Source organism: Montipora capricornis, chromosome 11 (genome assembly GCF_036669925.1).
Source record: "Montipora capricornis isolate CH-2021 chromosome 11, ASM3666992v2, whole genome shotgun sequence".
NCBI lineage: Eukaryota > Metazoa > Cnidaria > Anthozoa > Scleractinia > Acroporidae > Montipora > Montipora capricornis.
In genome coordinates this window covers 33611214-33631213 of record NC_090893.1, presented here as the reverse complement: position 1 = coordinate 33631213, position 20000 = coordinate 33611214, and the positions used below count along the sequence as shown (strand labels likewise).

At 38.6% G+C, this 20000-nt stretch overlaps 2 protein-coding genes across 2 annotated transcripts; both read right to left on the bottom strand.

Annotated features, from left to right (window-relative positions):
* Window positions 1-12629: 12629 nt before the first annotated feature.
* On the bottom strand, window positions 12630-13274 carry LOC138023411 (uncharacterized). Its single transcript, XM_068870414.1, has 2 exons — window positions 12905-13274; window positions 12630-12835 (listed from the first exon to the last, which is right to left on the bottom strand). Exons 1-2 carry the CDS (start codon window positions 13272-13274, stop codon window positions 12630-12632), a joined length of 576 nt encoding a protein of 191 aa, XP_068726515.1.
* A 1660-nt stretch (window positions 13275-14934) lies between these two features.
* Window positions 14935-15876, bottom strand: LOC138023410 (adenosine receptor A2a-like). Its single transcript, XM_068870413.1, has one exon. It carries the CDS (start codon window positions 15874-15876, stop codon window positions 14935-14937), a length of 942 nt encoding a protein of 313 aa, XP_068726514.1.
* Between the last annotated feature and the right edge of the window lie 4124 nt (window positions 15877-20000).

Here is a 20000-nt window from a genome sequence, read left to right as displayed (position 1 = left end):
CACAAGAGTCCCCCTGCATCTTCAACATCTTTATGGACACGGTCCTCCGCGTAGCACTCCACGAGATTGAAAAGATCACCGATGACTGTGGAATTGAAATCGAGTATCGAATAAACATGCGCAGCACCGACCGCAACCAGCGCGCCATAGCTCCTCCATCTGGTAAGCGAAAAGTTAAGCTAATTTTATACGCTGATGATATAGTCTTATTTTGTCGCTCAGCGTCGTCCCTTCAGCTCAGCGTCGACGCGATGAACTCCGTTTTCACCCGCTTCGGCCTGAAAATCGCTGAAGATAAGACCCAGACGATGATTTTCAACGCTGACGAAGAAGAACTCGCTCAAGAGTCAATCATCACGCTAAATGGCTTCGCAGTCGAGAACGTGCGCAAATTCCGCTACCTAGGCTACTGGCTGAACAACACCGCGAAAAATCCACCCCTCGCTGAGCAAATTTCCTCTGCATGGTCAAAATGGACTGAGATAAAACACATCCTCTGCGATCGTGAAATCAACCTCTGGATACGAGTAAAAATTTTAGAATCAACCGTCCGCGCACGCCTCCTCTACGCTGCGCAAATTGACCTCCTCAGCTCTGCTGAGCACGCTAAGTTAGAATCAATTTGGCACCAATATCTTCGAAAAATGGTCAAAGGCGGTTTCCAGCGCAAAAAAGCACCACCCCGAGAAACTAAAAAACAGAAAGCTGAGCGGTTGAAACGCGAAGCTGAAAATCCTGAGCTGAAAGAGCAATGGGACTGGGGATACAAAATCACGAATGAGAAGCTGAGAAAAATCTGCGGAGCTACTCCTATCGGTGACTTCGCCGATAAATTTCATCTCAAATACGTTGCTCACGTGACCCGCATGCCGAACAACGCTTTGCAGAAACAGCTGGTCTACTGTGAACCAGCCCGTACAATCCGACGAGGAGGCAAAAATGTGAATTTCTGGGCTAAATTATCAGAGACTACTGGCATCGAAGCCGAACAACTACAAAAGACTATGTACGACAGGAACGATTTCAACAAGTGGATCGCAGATCGCTACGAGACGCATTCACGGCCAGCCAAATTCGTAAAGACGAGTAAGTGCTGAACAAATCGATCGATCGATCGTTATCGTCAATCTATTATTGTCACTTTTAAAGGTCTTCGTTGCTCCGCCCGGTGAAGACCATTTCCCGTGTTGCTGAATAGTTCCTTCTACAAATTTCTTCAAGGTTTCCAAGTCGCTAGTCCAGATAAGACGTTCACCTTTAAGCAGAAGATTTTCTAGGTCAGGGCCATCGTGTTTAATCGAAAACAATTCAACAGTCGTGTTCTCCAAGGAACCGTTATCGGAGCTGGTAGAAACAGGACCGTCGGCCATGACAGACTACGTGACTACGATTACTCCGTATGGTATGATTACTCCGTATGGTACTCCGTTTGTATCTATTGGTCGTGGTGTACTTCAAGGTGATTTCCTCAGCACCTTAACTTGTGTTTTAACACGTTTCTCCAGCACATTAAATCCGAAAAATATCGTCAATTTGGCTTTTCCCTAAGGTTCTTAAATCCGATCCACTGGTTCCAGTTCGCAGACGACGCCGCTGTTATAAGTGGTCAGGAATCAGAAAATCAGCACCTAATCAACCGCTTTATAATCTGGTGTCAATGGTCTAATATGATAATAAGGGTTGACAAATGTTTTACTTTTGGAATACGGAAACTGTGCAATAAATCTGTCCAATATTTACCTAAACTGTTGATAAATGGAGTTCTTGTCCCGTGTGTGGAAATGGGTGAATCATTTCGTTACTTAGGACGCTACTTTGACTTCAACATGTCTAACAACCAACACATGTCAGAATTGTCCTCTCTTGTACAAGATTTGATGTGTGACATTGATGTGTCCTATCTAAACTGTCCTGGCATTTTACTGTAGCTGACATATCAAAAACCTGGATAATAGCAAATCTTGATTCTATAGTGAACGGCTATATTCGAAAATGGCTTGAAATCCCGATATTTGGTACTCTGAGTAATGTTTTTCTAGAACGCAATAAATTTGGCCTTAATATTTGTCCTCTTCAGTTAAATTCACTCAGTGCAAAACAGTTCTCCGCAATTCCTTAAAAAAGTCACGGAATGATTCCCTAAAAGATCTCTGGAAGTCGTCAAGCAGTCACACCAATATTCAATACGATGTGTTCAAATCCACCAAGGAAATTCTTAAAGACTTCCGTTCTAATCAAGAAGACAGACTGCAACACCACTTAACATCTCAAGGTTTCTTTTTTACAAATGTTATCAAGCACTCATTGTCATCTGTTAACTCTATTTGGTCGTCTTCCCAGTCTTATCTACCCAAGGACATCTACAATTTTACCATTCGCTACATCAACAACTCCCTTCCTACACGTAAGGATATGACAAGATGGGGTTTATCACAAAGTCCTGATTGCTCCTTTTGCCTTAACCCTGAGTCACTCCTCCATATTGTCGCTGGTTGTCAACATTACCTTGATCACTTCACCTGGAGACACGACTTAATTCTCAACTTCATTGCCAACTAACTTCAATCTGTAATTAATGATCGCTCTTCACTATTTGCTGATGTCAATGGCTTTCCGAGTGCTTCAATTATAACTGGTGAAAATTATCGTCCAGATCTTCTTTTCCTAATACAGTCCAAGTGCCTATATATTCTAGAACTACGGTTTGTTTCGAATCTAACCTTAAAAAAGATGCAGTACGCAAAAAAGAAAAATACATGAACGTGGTCAAAGACATGAGAAGTAACTACAGATGTGTTAAATTTGTAAACCTTTCCATGAGCTCCCTTGGTGTTTTCTCCAACGAATGCTCTACGTTCTTAGAAATGATGAATGACATTGGCATTGACAAAACGCAACAACACTATATAATCAAAAAAAATGATAAGTCTAGCCATTAGAGCAACATATTTTATATTCTGTCGTAGAAATAAGACTTGGGATAGCCCAGACTTAAAACTGTAGCATGTACATATATATTTTGTTCTATTCATTTGTAAATACAGTATACAAGTATATCACTCAATTTCAAGTAGCCAGTTGTTAATTGCCTATACGTAGGGAGATTTACAACTGTATTCGAAGACAAATAAAGTTTCCATTATTATTGTTATTATTATTATTATTATTATTATTATTATTATTATTATTACCATTATTACTATTGTTATTATGATTATTATGATTATTATGATGATGATGATAAATATTATTATTACTATTACTATTGTTATTATTATTGACACTACTGAAGTTTAAACAGCTTATTATGTTGTACTTTTACTTTAGTGTGTTATTGTTATTGTTATTAATATTGTTATCGTTATCGTTATTCTTATTTTTACACGGGACGAAAAATTGGATTTGCTGCACATTTGATCTTTGGCAAAGCTTAAGTCAAATCTGGAATCGCTTTTGACTTTACCTTTGACGCACGTCAAACGTACGGTCAAATCCATTACCAATTTGCTTATGCCTTTGACCATTGTAAAGGTCAATTCAAATTCGTAACAACTTTGACTTCAGATTTGACGCGCGTTAAATGTGAAGTCAAATCTGAAGAGGCTTTGTGCGTTCCTTTGTTACTTGACAAAGACGAAGACAAATACGATAGCATCTTTGACTTCAAGTTTGACTATCGTCAAATGGGAAGTCAAATCTTAACAGTCTTTCCTACTTTGTTGATACTTGCATTGCCAAAGGAAAGACACAAAACCAAGGCAACGCTTTTGGGAGATTAAACGATTCGGCAAATACGGAACACTGACCGTCGTAGAGTGTAAGTTCGCTTTCCTCCTTTACCCCCTCGGTGACATTTCCCCCATATCCCCTATCACGAACACGTACACTTTCAATCTATTGCTTGAAAAACGTCTACCAGTTGCAAAACGTAGCCTGAGTTCACATTCTTGTCCATTTTCGCTTTTCCAAAATTCAATGAGCACTAGTGCCAAAATTCGGTCGACCTCAGCAATGGAATGCTCCCCCCAACCCTACCTCTCTACAAGGTCCGAAGGAAAGACACTGGGGAGAGGATTGATTCAAGAACTCCTTTTGTGGGATATACAAAAGAGCGGGAAAATGTACCTTCCGAAAAGTTCGTCGGTAGCTTGTTCTACTTGTCGTTTTTTATTCTTTCGATATACTCGGAGCATCTTACTTTTGTGAAAACGTACAGCCGGGTAAAAAATATGTTTTGTGAAAGATAAAGGTCTCAGCCAAGGGATAATGAAGGTATGCAAGACCGGACACTGAACATACTACTCAAAACGGTATGGAAAGTTTACTAGAGACAATACAAGCAAGGTCAAAGATAGCGATGGGAACGGGAGAAGCCAGTGGAAAAAAAAAAAAAAGAAGTTGGGTACGTATGCGTTATGACAATTAGTAGTATTCTATTTGGTTCACCTAACTCAAAAGCCAATCTAAAGATTATTAGTCTTTTTCATTCACTTTTCATCTCACAGTTCACAACAAAGCCGCTATGCGTCACACACGTAAGTCATCCTTTTTGCCGAGTGTAGGTTTATAGCGATTGAAGTATTATCACTTCGTGATTAGTTTCTACTTTTACAGTAAAAGTGACAGATAATTTTCCAGCACGTTACACTGGATTTCAAAAACAAAGGTAGGGAAACTGTAAAAGAAAAAAAAAAGTCACTATATTTTTAATGAAACAGTGCACGAATTTCCCGCCACTCTGGCTGTATAGCACAATAAAAAGGACTTGCATTGGTGTTCAGAATAAGATAACATCCCAGACCATGTCTAACACCATCTTACATCTTTCTGTAATAGATCTCTGAAAGCTCTCTGTGCCAGATGCCTATTGCAGATCATTTGACTGAAAGTCTCAGAGTATCTGTTTCATCGTTGGTTTTATTCCAGCCAATCTTCGCAAGAAATGATTCCCAAGTGCATGGTGAGTCTGCAATGGGTTAAAAAATAATAAACCACAAGAGCTTTGTTATAATAAAATGGATGTAGTTGCAAATAATCCTTTACCAAGCTTGCTGATCCAAGAAGGAATCAGGAAGATCATAAATTTTCACAATGAAATTTAAGATCATTTCGAATTTATACATCCTATACCTCTTTACCTCTATATATTATTATTTTCTTATGACTTAACTTTAGGTAAAACCATTATGAATGTTAATATGAAGAAGTTAAATCAAAATGTTTGAGGGAATTCACTTTATCATCTGTACTAGAGAATGTTGCTCACCAAGTGGTGGTAAAGATAAATCTAGGGATCTTGGGTGTTTCAGTATCAAAAAACGTTCTGTTTGATTATTAGCTAAAAAGTCAAAGTAGCTCAGATTAACCCATTGACTCCTGGGGGTTCCCCATTGACGAGTAAAATCGTCTGGCATTAGACAGAGTCAAATACTAAGACTGACCGGTTTGGGTGTCAAAGGTTAATTAAATTAATTAATGGGGACATAAGTTTTCAGTGATTGATTAAGGAAAAACAAGTGTGGCCCTATCAATGTCTAATCTAATCCCCATGAAAACATACTGATTTTGACATTTCAAGTGAATGTACATGCAGAATGTATGTCTGATATATAACAATGAATTAATGACAGACATTTTACCTTTAACTTTAATTTGCAATTCATAAAGCCAGTAACCCCTCATTAGTACAAATTAAGTAGTAAATACAGAAATATTGGAAATATTCAGTACCATGGACAAAGGAAAACAAGGATACATCATAGGAAGTAAGATTATTCAAAAAATAATTTTACTATTTTTTTAAAACATGGTTGAAAATAATTGTGTTTTTAGGTTAGCCAATTATGTTTCAGGCAGGGGTACATTGAAACTTTGAAGAAGAAAACAGCAGAGATTCAATCACAACACTACTGCCATTGCTTGAGGAGCATCTGCATCTAAGAATGCAAGGCTATTTCTTAATTAAAGCACCCACATTTTTTGCAAAAAATAGAGTACATGTCTGCAGTCATCAGTTATTGGCAGCAGTGTGCACCCTAATTAGATTAGTGCATTTGTCTTTTCATGAAGTACAGATGTGCACATGTCATATCACTATGCGTTAATAACGCACTACTTAATATGTGCATGGTATCAACTTTCTGTAGGAAAAATTAAGACCTCTTTTTATTCCCAAAGATGCAACGACAAAAACAGATCTGAGCAGGAATGCAGAACATTATTTTACACATGCCAAGAAAACTACAAAGATGTCATGAGGTAATAGCCATTCTTACAGTACCCCATTCATTACTAACACATGCATGTGTTATATTAACTAAAGAATTACTTACACCTAGCATAAGAAATGAGATACACAATTTGCTTTCCCCATTAATCCTCTCCCTCCATCTACTAGCAATAAGATAATCATAGGTTGTGCAATTTAATTAAATACTGCACTTCAAGGAAACACCTAACAGCCTTTACTAAAATTAGAGTCCTAGTTAGAAGGCATATACTATTGTTATTAGCACACTCGTCTTCCCCCTAGGCAATTTGGATTGAAAGGGTTAATTTTGTATAGGTTTTATCTTCAGGGCCTGTTGGTAGAACAAAAAGTTGAAGAAGGGAGATTGTCAGCTAGTAGTGTAAAATGAATGCAAACATTTGTAATATTATATGGGTTTTAGGTGAGCTAAATACTCATTTTCTCAAAACTCCACTTGCGATAGGGTCTGTAAGAAGAAAATCGTTACTAATTCTCTCATGCCTGTAAGGCTGCAGTATTTGCTCTCAAATATTAGAATACATTTTATTTGGTTCCTGCTTTGCCGGGTTCCCTTTGGTGAAGACTTTGAAAACTAAAGAAATTAATACACTGAATTTGTAAAATCAACTTAACTACCCGACATGACAACTGTTAGGTAGAAAACCCCACCCTTTACCCTTGGAAAAGGTTTGCGGTTTACTGATTAAGAATGACATCATATTGTCCTCGATCCAGCGATTTAGGGCTTTTTTTATACTGACCATCATCAGTATAAATCCACTTAAAATGAGAATTGAATTTCTGATAGTAGCAGCATTGGCAGGTTACATGAAATCCTATGTGACCACAAGGCAAGAGAAACAGTTCTTTTTCAATACCACATACCTTTTGCAATATACCTCTACCAAGTCAGAGATCATAGAGCAACAGTTCCTGGCAATGCCTATTTCAGTAAAATTGAAAAATTCACACAAGAACATAGTGAGAGTGGAGAAATGTACATGGAGTTTTTAAAAGGATCTTGCGAAAAGGAAAAGAGTGAAAGGTGTGAATTTTGTGTTTCCAATGACTTTTGCTGCTCTGCTGACATAAAACATATCCCCAGGCCACATCCCGATGCCCAAAGACCTGGTCTCTATTATCTTGCTACGGAAGACACCCTAACTGTTGGCAGAAGTGTGGATGATTTCCACCGAAGGGTTCAGCTGAGGGTAATTTTCGGAGAAGCTAACTCATTTTTCGATAATCCGGACAACATCACAGATTTCTCGCAGAAATACGTGGTCACTGAAGACGCCATCAAGATGTATGTCAATCACATGAAACTGCTATCTTTAAGAAAAGAAAAAAGATCAAAAGAAAAGGCCGAGAAACGTGAAGAAGAAGAAGAAGCAGCTAGAAAGACATACAAAGACTAGGACTGGGAAGGAATCTTTCATGAGAGGAGCCTTTCACAATTAAAAGTTGTGGAGTTAGATAAGTACATGGCACACCATAACCTTGGAAAATATGGGACAAAAAAGGCAAAGTTGGAAGCAATTAAAGAAAATAGCATCCAAGAACTTGCTAAACGCATTGAGAGAGAGGAGGATGGGAAGAGCGACAATCAGTCGTCTCCTGATTCACTCAGTAGTGAATCAGAAGACGGCTCAGAGGAAGAAGACTGTGTCCTTGCAGAGATTGGTATTTCAAGCTCTGAAGAGGAAGAGGAGTCGACTGAAGAAGAAGAAATGATTGAGAGCACCGAGAACTTTAATGTCAATACGACAATTGTCTACACAAGGTCTGGGCGAAGAGCAACTAGAATCCAAATTTAAGGTAGTTTTGTAGGATATCTATCAGTTGGACGTGGTGACTTGATAATTGCTTACTTTTTGTTTCACGCATGTCGAAGGACAAGGGGGGATTGGGGGGGTCAGCAAAAATCATGTCAAAGTAAGAGGGGGGGATCGATTTAGGTAGTTTTTAGTTCCTCCTTTTTCCCTCTCTATAGGAGAGGGACCGAAAACCACCTAAACCGCTCTTAATCGACTCAGAAACTGAAGCAAAGACAAAGAAACACAAGACTGAAGCGAGGGAAACTATTTCTTATTTTAAAACGTAAATTTATACATATATGTTTTTTTACTTTTGCGAAAAACCGTTGTCCCATGCAAATCTTAAAATTCCTACTCGTACATAACATTACGATTTGTTTGTGTCTTTTCCTTTGTGTGGTTAAGGAAGGGATTTGTATCATGGAGAATTAGCTCGATTAGTCCGTTCGATTCCAAAATAGAATCCTTTTAGATCAAAAGAAAGACACTAACATAAGTTACCGTTCCTTTCTTTGTTGTGATAGGGCATCAATAGCCCATAAAGATCATACGTAATAGCTCAGAAAGCGCTGGAACCCGTTCCCTGAAAAAAAAAAATGCTGATAAATATCGAACATACAACCAGCAGTACTTGCCTGGTAGGGCCGTTCAGGATTTAGTGGATCGGGGAAAGGTTTATTAGGTTTATTTTGGGTACCCTGAGGGCTAGTCTTGACCAAAAAGTCGAGGGCTCGCAGGCCGGGTTAGTTTTAGTTGACTGTAAACCAATGAACTCGAATTCTCGACGACCACAGCATCTTCTCTGTTGTGGTTGCTCTGATTAAACAGCGACCAATGATCTTTACTATTCATATAAAAGGAGAAAAGACTGATTGAGAATGTCCCGAACTTCCTTCTTGGCCCTAATCTGCCACTCTTTTTTTTGCCGTCGTCGTCTGTTTTTTATATATCTGAAATGCATACAGAGACTTTACAAATGCTGGGAAATGTGAGTAAAGTGCAGAAAGGTGGAAATTCAGCATGGTGAAGTCATTTTGCCTTTTCCTTTAATTTCACAGAAAGTGTCTCGATAAAAGAGGCCATTAAAATCAAGCAAGAAATTGTGCTGAAGTCTTAATTCGTAAATGTCATAAGACAACTCCGCGACTGGTGATGGTGGTGATAGCGAAGAGCTTGAAAACGAAGAAGAAAGGAAGAGGAAAAGGAAGTTCATGAAAGAGGCTGCCTTGGTGGTCAACCCAGCTCGACTTGCTGATGAGATCTTAGGACAGAAAATCGTTGCGTAGAAGATCCGCCTAGGTGGCCTCATAGGACAAGATAACAACAACCAGAAAACTTGTCAGAGCGGCGTATTGCCCCGCAAGACGCCCCGCAGTGGGCAATCCGCGTTGTTCCGCAGTGCTTAAAACTTGGTAACATTAGTGTTAAACCAGTATTAGAGATTAAGAGAGTTTGACCAAGGAAACTTGACCGTCATACCGCCCAAAATGCTGTTGATAATATATTGGAAATCTTTAGTTGACGCACTTGCTGACTATCAACTAATAGCCATGCTAATGCATATATAGAGATTGTCTTTTTGTCTTCTATGCAGACCTATGCACAAATAACAATTCTTTGAAAAAAATATGTTCTGTGCAAAAAATGCAGTAGAATAGCAGCAGAATTTCACTGTTTTTTTAAAGAGGACTTTCTCGGCTTTTGAAGTGGATTTAGGTGACTTCAAAAGTTCACCTAAGAAGCCCATCAGCATACTACCAGGAATCCTGCCTGATACCTGATACCTGATTGACGTACTGCTAAACCATTTATTGGGTGACCGATTGTGTGAGTTGGAGAGTTGCATTTATATTACTCATAAAACAATGGCCGTCTCATTTGAAGAATACCATTTTTTTTGCACCAAGAATATCTATAGTTCGTTGTTGAAGAAGTCTTTATTTCCCGGCATGTAATAAAAATGGGAAAACCAAAGTCTCTTCACTTCACACTGTCACCGCAAGACTTTAATCATGCAGAAAAAAAAATGAAATCAATGATTACAATTGGTGCAAAATCTAGTTAGTATGCTGGTGGCCGTCGATTGAGTGTCTTTTCGGCACAAAGAGTTAAAAATAATTTTGGCGGATTTTCGCATGAAATAGCGTTTACTAGAGGTTTATTTTGTTAATTTCAAGTCGGTGTGGCTAAAGCTGTTTTCCACAATGAACTACAACATAAATATAACTTATTAGCTTGCCTCAAAGTTAAAACGCTGCTTCATGGGAAGTTCCTATTGAACTTATAGTTTCGGTTTTGACTTGTTGTTGGTGAGAAAGGAAAAAATCAAGATTATGTCAGTTTTTTTTTCAAAGTTTTCAGTAGTTCCATTTACCCTGTCACTTCTGTCCACTACTCTTGATATTGTCAGCTACATGATACTTCCAAGAGAGGTGTCATGATTGTTTGTCATAAATTAACTTAACTAATTCTGCGTGACAGTGATTGTACTTGTTATGCAACAAAGTTGTTGAAAACACGGCGCTTGTTGTGCGTGTAGTGTAAATATTACAGGTATAAATAAATTGAAGCCTTGAAAGAAGTGAAGCACGGGAATTGAAAAAAGTTAATTCCCATCCTTCGATTTATTTATACCCTTTTATATTTACATTTTGGATGTATCCTACCAGTTAAAAATGCGCAACAAAATCGATTCCTAGAGATATGACAGAATGTAAGGTGTGAGATTCCTGGTTTTGCCAAGAGTATGAATTCCTTTGAATAAAAAATGGAACAACACAGTTTTTCGTCGTATCTGCATTTCAGTCTGTCTCTCGTATGGCATAACACGGGGGTGGACGGCAAATTAATGTGACTACGGTGGTTTCAGAAATGCCACTCTAGACATATTTCAGATATTTGAAAAACATTTCAATTGAGACCCAAGTACATTTATGATGGACAGTTGTTTGAGTTGAACGGTGTCTTTTACGGCTGGAAAAATTCAGAAGTTTTCGTTCTACCGTCCTGATTAAGGAAAAGTAGTCCAGAGATCTGAGTTTTTAATTCAGCGCTTCAAGCCAACAGCTATAAAAACACCCCAAGACATCTTTGGCTACATCTTTGCTAAATCTTTGACTTGAATCTCAAACATGTTTGACTACACCTTTGTCAAACCTTTGAACTGAATCTCAGACATCTTTGACAACACTTTTGCCAAGTCTTTGAATTGAAGCTGAGAAATCTTTGACGACACCTTTGTGAGGGTAACAAAGGGTTGTCAAATAACACCTTTGGCGCTTGTCAAAGGTTGGGTGTAAAACTGTAGTAAAAACGGCCTTTACCACCTGAGACCCCCCTGCAAAGGCAACTGCAAAGATAATATTTGACGCGCGTCAAAGGCATGTAAAGCTGTAACAAACGCGGTCTTTATCACGCCTTTGACAAGACATTTGACGCTATGTAAATCCAATTTCTCGTCCCGTGTTATTGTTGTTGTGGTTGTTATTATTATTATTATTATTATTAGTATATTAGTATTAGTATTAGTATTAGTATTAGCATTAGCATTATCATTGTCATTGTCATTGTCATTGTCATTATCATTATCATTATCATTATTACTATTATTATTATTACTATTATTATTATTATTATTATTGTTATTATTATTATTATTATTATTAGTATTATTTCCATTCATTCAACCTCACATTCACGCCGATTTGTTTCATGTACTCCTTAAAATTGACTGACACGGCTCCAAGGGCCCCAATAACAACAGTTGGTATTTCTCTAACTTCTCAAGTTCCTCATCTTTCACCCTGTCATCACCTTGGATGGCAACATCAATTATGACAACCTCTCTCGCCTTCTTATATGTAAAGACAATGTCTGGTCTTCTTGCCTCGATTTTCCGATCACTTTGGACTGCGAAATCCCACAGTATCTTGAAGTTTTAACTTTCCACCACTCCTTCAGGCTAATGTTCATACCAGCTATTAGCTCTTTCCAATCCACATTTACCACAAATTTGCCAGTGAATATACCGCGCCATGTTATCGTGCCTTCCTTTATATTGTCTGCGCCAGCTTACCGCACTAACTCACCACACTGGCCACCGTTTCTCCCTTACTTCCGCACATTCTGCAGAAAGGGAATTCTGCTGTGTGATCAATATGAAATCTCATATAATTTGTTCTCACAGCTTTTTACTAGGGTCTACATATCAGGGCCTCAGTACATGCTTTTAATCTCCTTTTGCAATCCAATGCCAAGTTCTATCGCAGTCAATACCTTCCTTTTCTCTCACATACTGCCCATACATTCTTTTCTGCTTCCATTCATTCGCCTTCTTCATTCACTCTGTACTTCTTTGGGTCCATAGCCTCCGAGATGTTGACTACATTGCTATCTCCAACTTTCCTGAGTAATGCCTATTCACTATTTCTCACAAACCAGCTCAGTTTGTTTGTTCTCTTCTCTCCTCATGCAGCTCCCACAACTGATCAGGCCTCTTCCTCCCTTCTTTCTGGGTACGCATATTCTGACGTCACTTCTTGGATGTAGCTTCTTATACATTGTCAAGATTTTTCTAGACATCCTATTTCCTGAAGTTCCTCCTCATTCCATTTAATTGTTCCGGCTCCATACCTAATTAGCGACACAGCCCAAGTGTTTGCTGCTTTGACCTTGTTCTTACTGTTGAGCTGAGATTTCATGACAAGTTTCAACCGCCTTAAGTACTCTATTCGAAATATGTCTTTCATTTCCCTTTCTTTGTCCAGCTCTAGAATGCCAAGATATGATACCTCTAATCTGCGTCATCAACTTCCTTGTATCAACTTAATACTCTCACTTTTACACAACTTCCCCCGCTCCAGTCTTATCCCAAATTCCATTCCTACGTCTTGGCTAATCAACTGTACTGTCCATACAAGGCTTTCGATCTCTGCTTTAATCTTGCCATAGACCTTCAAGTCATCCATGAAGAACAAGTGATTTATTTTGACATCTTGTAAGGTATATCCAGCTTTGACATTTTGTAGGATCTTGGTCAAAGGCACCATGCAAAGAGCAAAGATAAGGAGGAACAAGCTGTCTCCTTGAAAGATATCCGGTCTTATATCAACTAAACCAAGTGTCTCTCCACAAGATGTCAGTTCTGTCTCCCAGTTTACCAAGGATTCCTGCAGAAAAGTTATTATATTTTCCGCTATCAGTGCCATTTTAATCTTTCAGTAATCCAGGAGTGATACACCATATCGACTTCGTCTCGGTCCATAAACACGCAAGAAAAGAACGAGGCCAATATCCACCCATCTTGACCGAACAAGATTGGTCAATAAAGGACTTATTACATGGGATAAAAATAAAAAAAATGTTTGATCTTGCGGGACCAGGCGAGAAAATCCGAGCGGGCAGTATAACTCCATCACAGCGCGATTTGGTTCATCTTGCTCCCTCCTGGAGCTAGCCATATATTAAGCTTTCTTATAGTCCACTCACTCCATAACCAAGTTCTTGTGCTTTCTTTTGCAATCAGCAAGGACCATCTCATCAATCAACAACCGATCTTTTGTGCCTCTGCTCTTTCTTGTACACCCTTTCTGTTCTACAGGCAAAGCATCGTTTTCTACATTATTATTATTATTATTATTATTATTATTATTATCATTATTTAACATCATGTTCTGGCTGTTGTCATTGCCGTCTTTTCTTCTGATAGGCGAGTCATAACAAATGACCAAAGGCTAACAGACTTGTCTCTTCTTCACATTTCCAACACTTTCCTCAAAATCCTTGCAGTTCCCAACAAAGCAGTTTTTTGAATTACTCCAACATTGAATGGTATCCCTAGCTTTTCAATCCACCTATCAAATCCTTTGGTGACACTTTCAAAGGCTCCTATCACTACAGCTACGACTTCTACCATTTTGAGTTTCCACAATCTTCCGATCTCTCTCTTCAAGTCCTGGTATTTTTCCACCTTTTGCCTTTCTTTTTCCCCTTTAATTATTATTATTATTATTATTATTATTATTATTGCCTCTAATTTTTGGTAAACGAAGCTATTTTGTGATTTTGTCGAAATTCATTTCGCTGAGATGTAGATAAAAGAGCACCTGCCTTCATATTTACTATCAGTCTTGTAAGCCAAATGGCTTAGGTAGTCTCATTGCCATGTAAAAACCTTTGAACCTTTTTTTTTTGTATTGGGTCAAGACTGCAGCCTTTGCCTCAAATTTATCACCTATTGCATTTCTCTGTAAGGCCATACTCATAGTAAAGTTAAATAATCAAGAATATTTAATTTTAGTAATAACGTCATTGTCAAGGAAACTTGAGGACAATTTTTGTCGCTCGTCTCGTATTCAAGCAATGTGGGCGCTAATTAACATAACACAAGGTTAACGGAAAAAAAAATACACAAATGCCATCGACACAAGTTGAGGATAAGACTTGTTCAATAAATGACATCTCATGCTCTAAAGTCACATTTATTTCTGCATTTCTCAGCCAAGGTCATAATCCTTTTTCCTGGATTTTTGAATCGAAAATACAACAACAACAACAACAACAACAAGCTAAAACAACGCGACTCAGTAAAATGAAAGAAGCTTAAGTGCTTCTTTGTTTTCTCATTTTATCATAAAAGAGCATCAGTATAACTAAGACGTCTGACACGTTTTAAGAAAAGATAAGTCACAGTTTTAGAAACGAAAATTGTTCAGAATTGTTCAGTATAGTCCTAACAATTACATATCACAAAGATTCCCGATTTAATTAAGGCCGATGATTCTCAATCAATGACAATCAGCGAAGCTCAACACCGCGCTTTGTCTCCCCATTGTTTAAATTAAAGCGTCACAACCAAAAGTACATAACTCAAATCGCTGGGCAACAACAGATCTGCCGAACTACGACCCTCGCGGCTTTCCTAACTTGTTTCATTTTCCAGCAATAAAGAAGAGGGTTTAAAGAAGAATTAAGATAAATCAAAGTTACTGCTGATATCCAGAGGACATTGGTGCTTTCTCCACTCCACCGTGTCGTAATTGTTATGAACACCATAATTACAAATGGGAAGTAACAAGCTCCCAATGCCAACTGTACCCACGCTATATCAGACACTGTCTTCGTGTAAACTGCTATATTAAGGGGATTTCTGCTGCAAGGGGACTGCAAGGGGCCGTTGAAATTGGTTTCTTGAACCTGTCCGTGTTGTTTTCGGAGTGTCAGGAAAATCTTCGTGTAAGAGAGGAGCGATAAAAGAGCCCAAAGAACAATACAAACAACAACCTGAATCCAAGCGATTTGATAATTCCAGAAACTATGGGTCAATCCACAACAAACGCCCAAAAGCGAGGCGAAAAGGATAGCTGCCTTAACTCGCCGCAAGTTGACGACATGTTTGTATCTTAATCCCAACCTGAGAGCAAGAAGTCTGTCGACAGCAATGGTGGTTGTGATGAAGAACGAGACTGAACACAACGTATAACTTATTGCGGCTTGCCCTAAGTAAATGGAAGCAAAAAGCTTCATATTTATCTTCAAAACGGAGTCCAACACAAGTGGAATGAATAGTGGCTGTATAATGACACCAACGCAGAGATCAGTGACGGCCAAGCATTGAAACAACAGCTTTGTTGGCGGATGAACAGAAGAAACTTTGGGTAAAGCCATTAGGATCACACCATTGCCAAGAGATGCGGCGATGGCAAGAAAAATGTTAACACCAGCAAGAATCTTAGCTGTTTCTGTTGGTATTGTTGTTGACTGCTTCATGAGCAGGTAGTATGAATTGTCGGCATCATTTTGATTATCCATGTTGTGAGTATTTTAAGCGCAAGTAATTTTCTTTCAGTTTTTTTGTTCGTGGATAAGCAAAGCTGGAGTAATATTGACTCTCTTCTTTGAATCATCCCTGCCGGAAGGAATATTCGTGAACGTTTCATCACGCTTGTGTTTTGTTTTGTACGTCAGCTTCTGGACAAACAGCTTTGCTAATTGGTTTAGAGCCGTGGATTATCTGTCTTAGCATAGCAACATAGTCGTCATTGTGTCTCGTAATAATATATGTAAGCTTTCCTTTAAATTTCAACTGGGAAGGGATCGATCGTCAGAATACTACAGTAATTATCCGCAAAAAAGTATTTTATTAGGGGCAGTCAACGACCTGTTGTCTTAAAATTAGTCAGGTTTCCACAAAAAATTACAAAATATTTATCTGTTCGGATGTTCTAGGACAACTTCAGGTCTGTATAGATTTTCAGGTAGCTTTTCTAATTTGCCTTGTTTGAAAGTTATCGCAAATTGTGACGGGTCCGATAAAAAAACTTTACATTACGAACTCCTTTTTTTTTTTCCCGAAATTTTTAGGGGACGTTCGCTTGAAGTGTGATTCTCAAACAAACTGTGTCGAAAACGATAGAAGTTGTAAATCTTTAACCTTTATGCTGTTTCCAATATTACAGCTTACTCTTACCCAGCTTATTAAAATTATAGCGTACTTCAATGTGGTTTTGAAATTTAGAACTACGCAATTTTCACTGAGACTCTTTACTACTTTCCCGAAAAAGTCTGATCAGAAAAACGCCCAAAATCTTAGTGCGCCTCGAAAGTCTAATTTTGAATATTCGAAAATTCCAGTCCACCTTCCTTCCGAACAGATATTTACCGAGATAACTCGTTGGGTGCCCTTTTTTTTTCGGCAAATGTGTGAAATTTCTGAGCCTTTACGCGAGTTCCCTTTCATACACAGAACTTCTGTGGTGAAAACTAATTCCCTATAATTATCAATGAAAAATGATTATTGTGAGAAAAACTGATTATCGAAAACGAAACTATTAAGGTCCGAAGAAAAACAGGCTAACTCCAAAGCGAAATTGAAACGTTTTTCAATCGGTACTTAGACCCAACAACTGTTGAAGTGCATATAGTTTATTTAAGTGATATGTCTAAGACTCGTATGTACGGATATATGCAGTCATATAAATAATTAGCTAGGTTTAGAGAATAACTACACGTGTGCTATTCATTTAAATATCTAACAATTATTCCAAGAGCCCACATTGGATATCAGATGGTAAATAGCCAACGAGGTGCGTAGTGCCGAGTTGGCTATTAGGGACTTTAAGATACTCCGACTACAGACTACGGACTACCGTTGGGCGCTTGTTCCCCAGGTCTGGAGCATTAGATCGAGTACGGGGCTGATGGCATGAACATACGAAGTTAAGTTGGCGGACAACAGACCTACGTGCTACGGTCAAAGCAGCAGTGCTAGCCCTTACAAACAAAATTGAGCTGAGGAAATCCGAAATAACAAGAACAGCCTATTACATGATTACTATGGCAGGAAGAGTTTGCAAATCACTTAAGTTTTAAAAGCACGCAATTTCCATCGGCCGTTCAAGTGAGATGAGTTCAGGGGATCGTCATCAAAATTCAGGAAAAATATTTCATCAAAGCGAATCTCGAGACCGAAAGCAAACCCTAAATGTAAAGTGACAACAATGAAATCTATTCACGTGATAGAATTAAGCGTAAATGTATATGGTTTCCACCATTTGCCCTTTGACACCAAAACACTTCGAAATTATTCTGCCGAAAATGTTGCTTGAAACGAAAATCATACCACTACAAATACTTATTGATTGAAAAAATGAAATGAAAACTATAATTCTATTTATTTTGATACAATAATTTGTTTTTTTATCTACCTTTCTTTCCCACTGTTAACGCCTTTGTTGACTGCGCAAACTTGCATGACTACTCACCGTCGTGAGCTCGCGACGGTGGCTCAAGGGAAAACCCAGTTTTACGTCCCTGTCCCAAACACCTCCCGTCCGTAGTCCGTAGTCCGTAGTCGGCGTATCTTAAAGTCCCTATTACCAATCTCGTATCCAAGAAGGGCGAATGGAATCATTGTTTTATTAAATTCTCGGCCTTCCGTTTTGCTAAAGTTTATGTGAGTTTAAGAAACGACCGGAAAGTGATGTGATTTCCGGGCGCCAAAAATTTTATGCTGAGCGACGTTTGCCGCATTCATTTCCATATAAGGTCAAACGCAGGTTTAATTAACAATTATTCCATGAGCGCGCGTTGGATATGAGATGGTAAATAGCCAACGAGGCGCGTAGCGCCGAGTTGGCTATAACCAGTCTCATATCCAACAAGCGCGAATGGAATAATTGTTTTATTAAATTCCTTAAACTCCAAAAATTTGGAAGTACGCAATACGAGCGGAAAAAGCGAGCAAATCCGAGCGAAATCGAAAAAACTTGATGAGAACTGATGCGATGTTGTGTAATACCTTGTTGTCAGACAGACGCAGGCTCATCACAAAAACATTTCTTGTCTTTTCGCGTACTTCTAAAAGTCGGAATTGATCCAAACTTTCCACAAAAAAGTCTTTTTTCTCCTTTTTGGCTTTATTCAAAGAGTAATTTCGCATTCCGGCGAAAACATTTTTAGTTTAGCAACGCTTAACGCAATCATTTACCATATAAGGTCAAACCAAGGTATATGAGCTGATAACCGAGATTGAGTGAACCAATCAGAGCACGCGAAATGCATTATCCGAGGTTGAGAATTTAATAATAACTGATAACCGAGATCCAGTGAACCAATGAGAAAGCTAGAGTTGCCTTATCTGAGGTTGAGAATTTAATAAATGTTGTTATTCTACCCTTACAACAGGCTATTATTCGTTGAAACCTACTCAGCCGCTCCCTTTGCAAATAAAGATAAACACTGGGCAGGCATGCTTGTGTTATTCACCTCACGAGAGTTAAGTCTTTAAATGTTGTGGACTTCCCCCTGACACATACACCATCGATACCTACCTGTCGAGGGAGCTACATACTTCAACGAAAAACCCCGAGAAAGACTGACCTCAGATATCTCAGGAAAGACTATTGCCTGCTAAGTTAACATGTACTTTACGCTTTGCTAAATTTACTCGAAATCACAGAAGTAGGACAATTGACAAAAGAAAAAAAGTTATCTTGCGAGGGCTCTGTCGCCTGTTGTTAGAAACACTGAATCCCGACCCTATTAATGGACTGATGGGGATGTGCCGTAGGGTGGGGTCACATTTTCACGACTGCATTGACTATAGTAGGGTTGCGTTTTCAACAGAATTCCCGACAGACTTATATTTACAAGAATCGGGTCGCAAATTGTCGGGAGTTTGGGGGTAAGAAAATTCTAGCTAGTGGGATTAAAAAAATGGAAAGGTTCTTGTTAAAAAAGGAGTTGTTACAGAAAGAACTGTTGCGCTGTTGATTTAATATTTACTATTCGCATTACATTACGTTTTGAAATTAAAAAGTGACTAAGATGGGGTCGATAATTGGCAATAATATAGATTATAAAGGAGTAGGGGTTATGAGGCGCCAGTGGCACATATACAGTGGAAATTGACTCAAGTAAGAGACCACATGTTAAGCAAAAGGCAAAAAATCGCAGGCAACTTAAGCATGTTGAAAATGATTAAACCTGCACTTAAATTAGAAAATCTTACAATAACAGAGCCCTATTTCACATAATGTTGTATTGTTTGGGATACAATACGTGACACACAAATGGCCAATTTGCGAAAACGAATCATATTTTTGACTGAACAAATGTTTTGGAAGGTATTTTGCCCTGAGCGGGATTTGAACCCACGTCTACCCGTTACTAGTAAGTGTGATAACCACTACACCAGGTGATTTCCGTGATTACGGCGTGGCCCTCCAGGGAAATTTTCTTTCCAGGTGACAAGGTAGGGAAGCCTTTAACTCCGCTTGAAACCCAACCAATGATCAAATTAATGATACACGACCGTAGTTAACTTAGCGGATGACAAGGAAGGATCCTCGAAGGATACAGGCTATATATAGCGGTTACAGAGCCCATTAAAAGGATTTTGTCTAGCCACAACGACAAACTTGCTCAAGAACTCT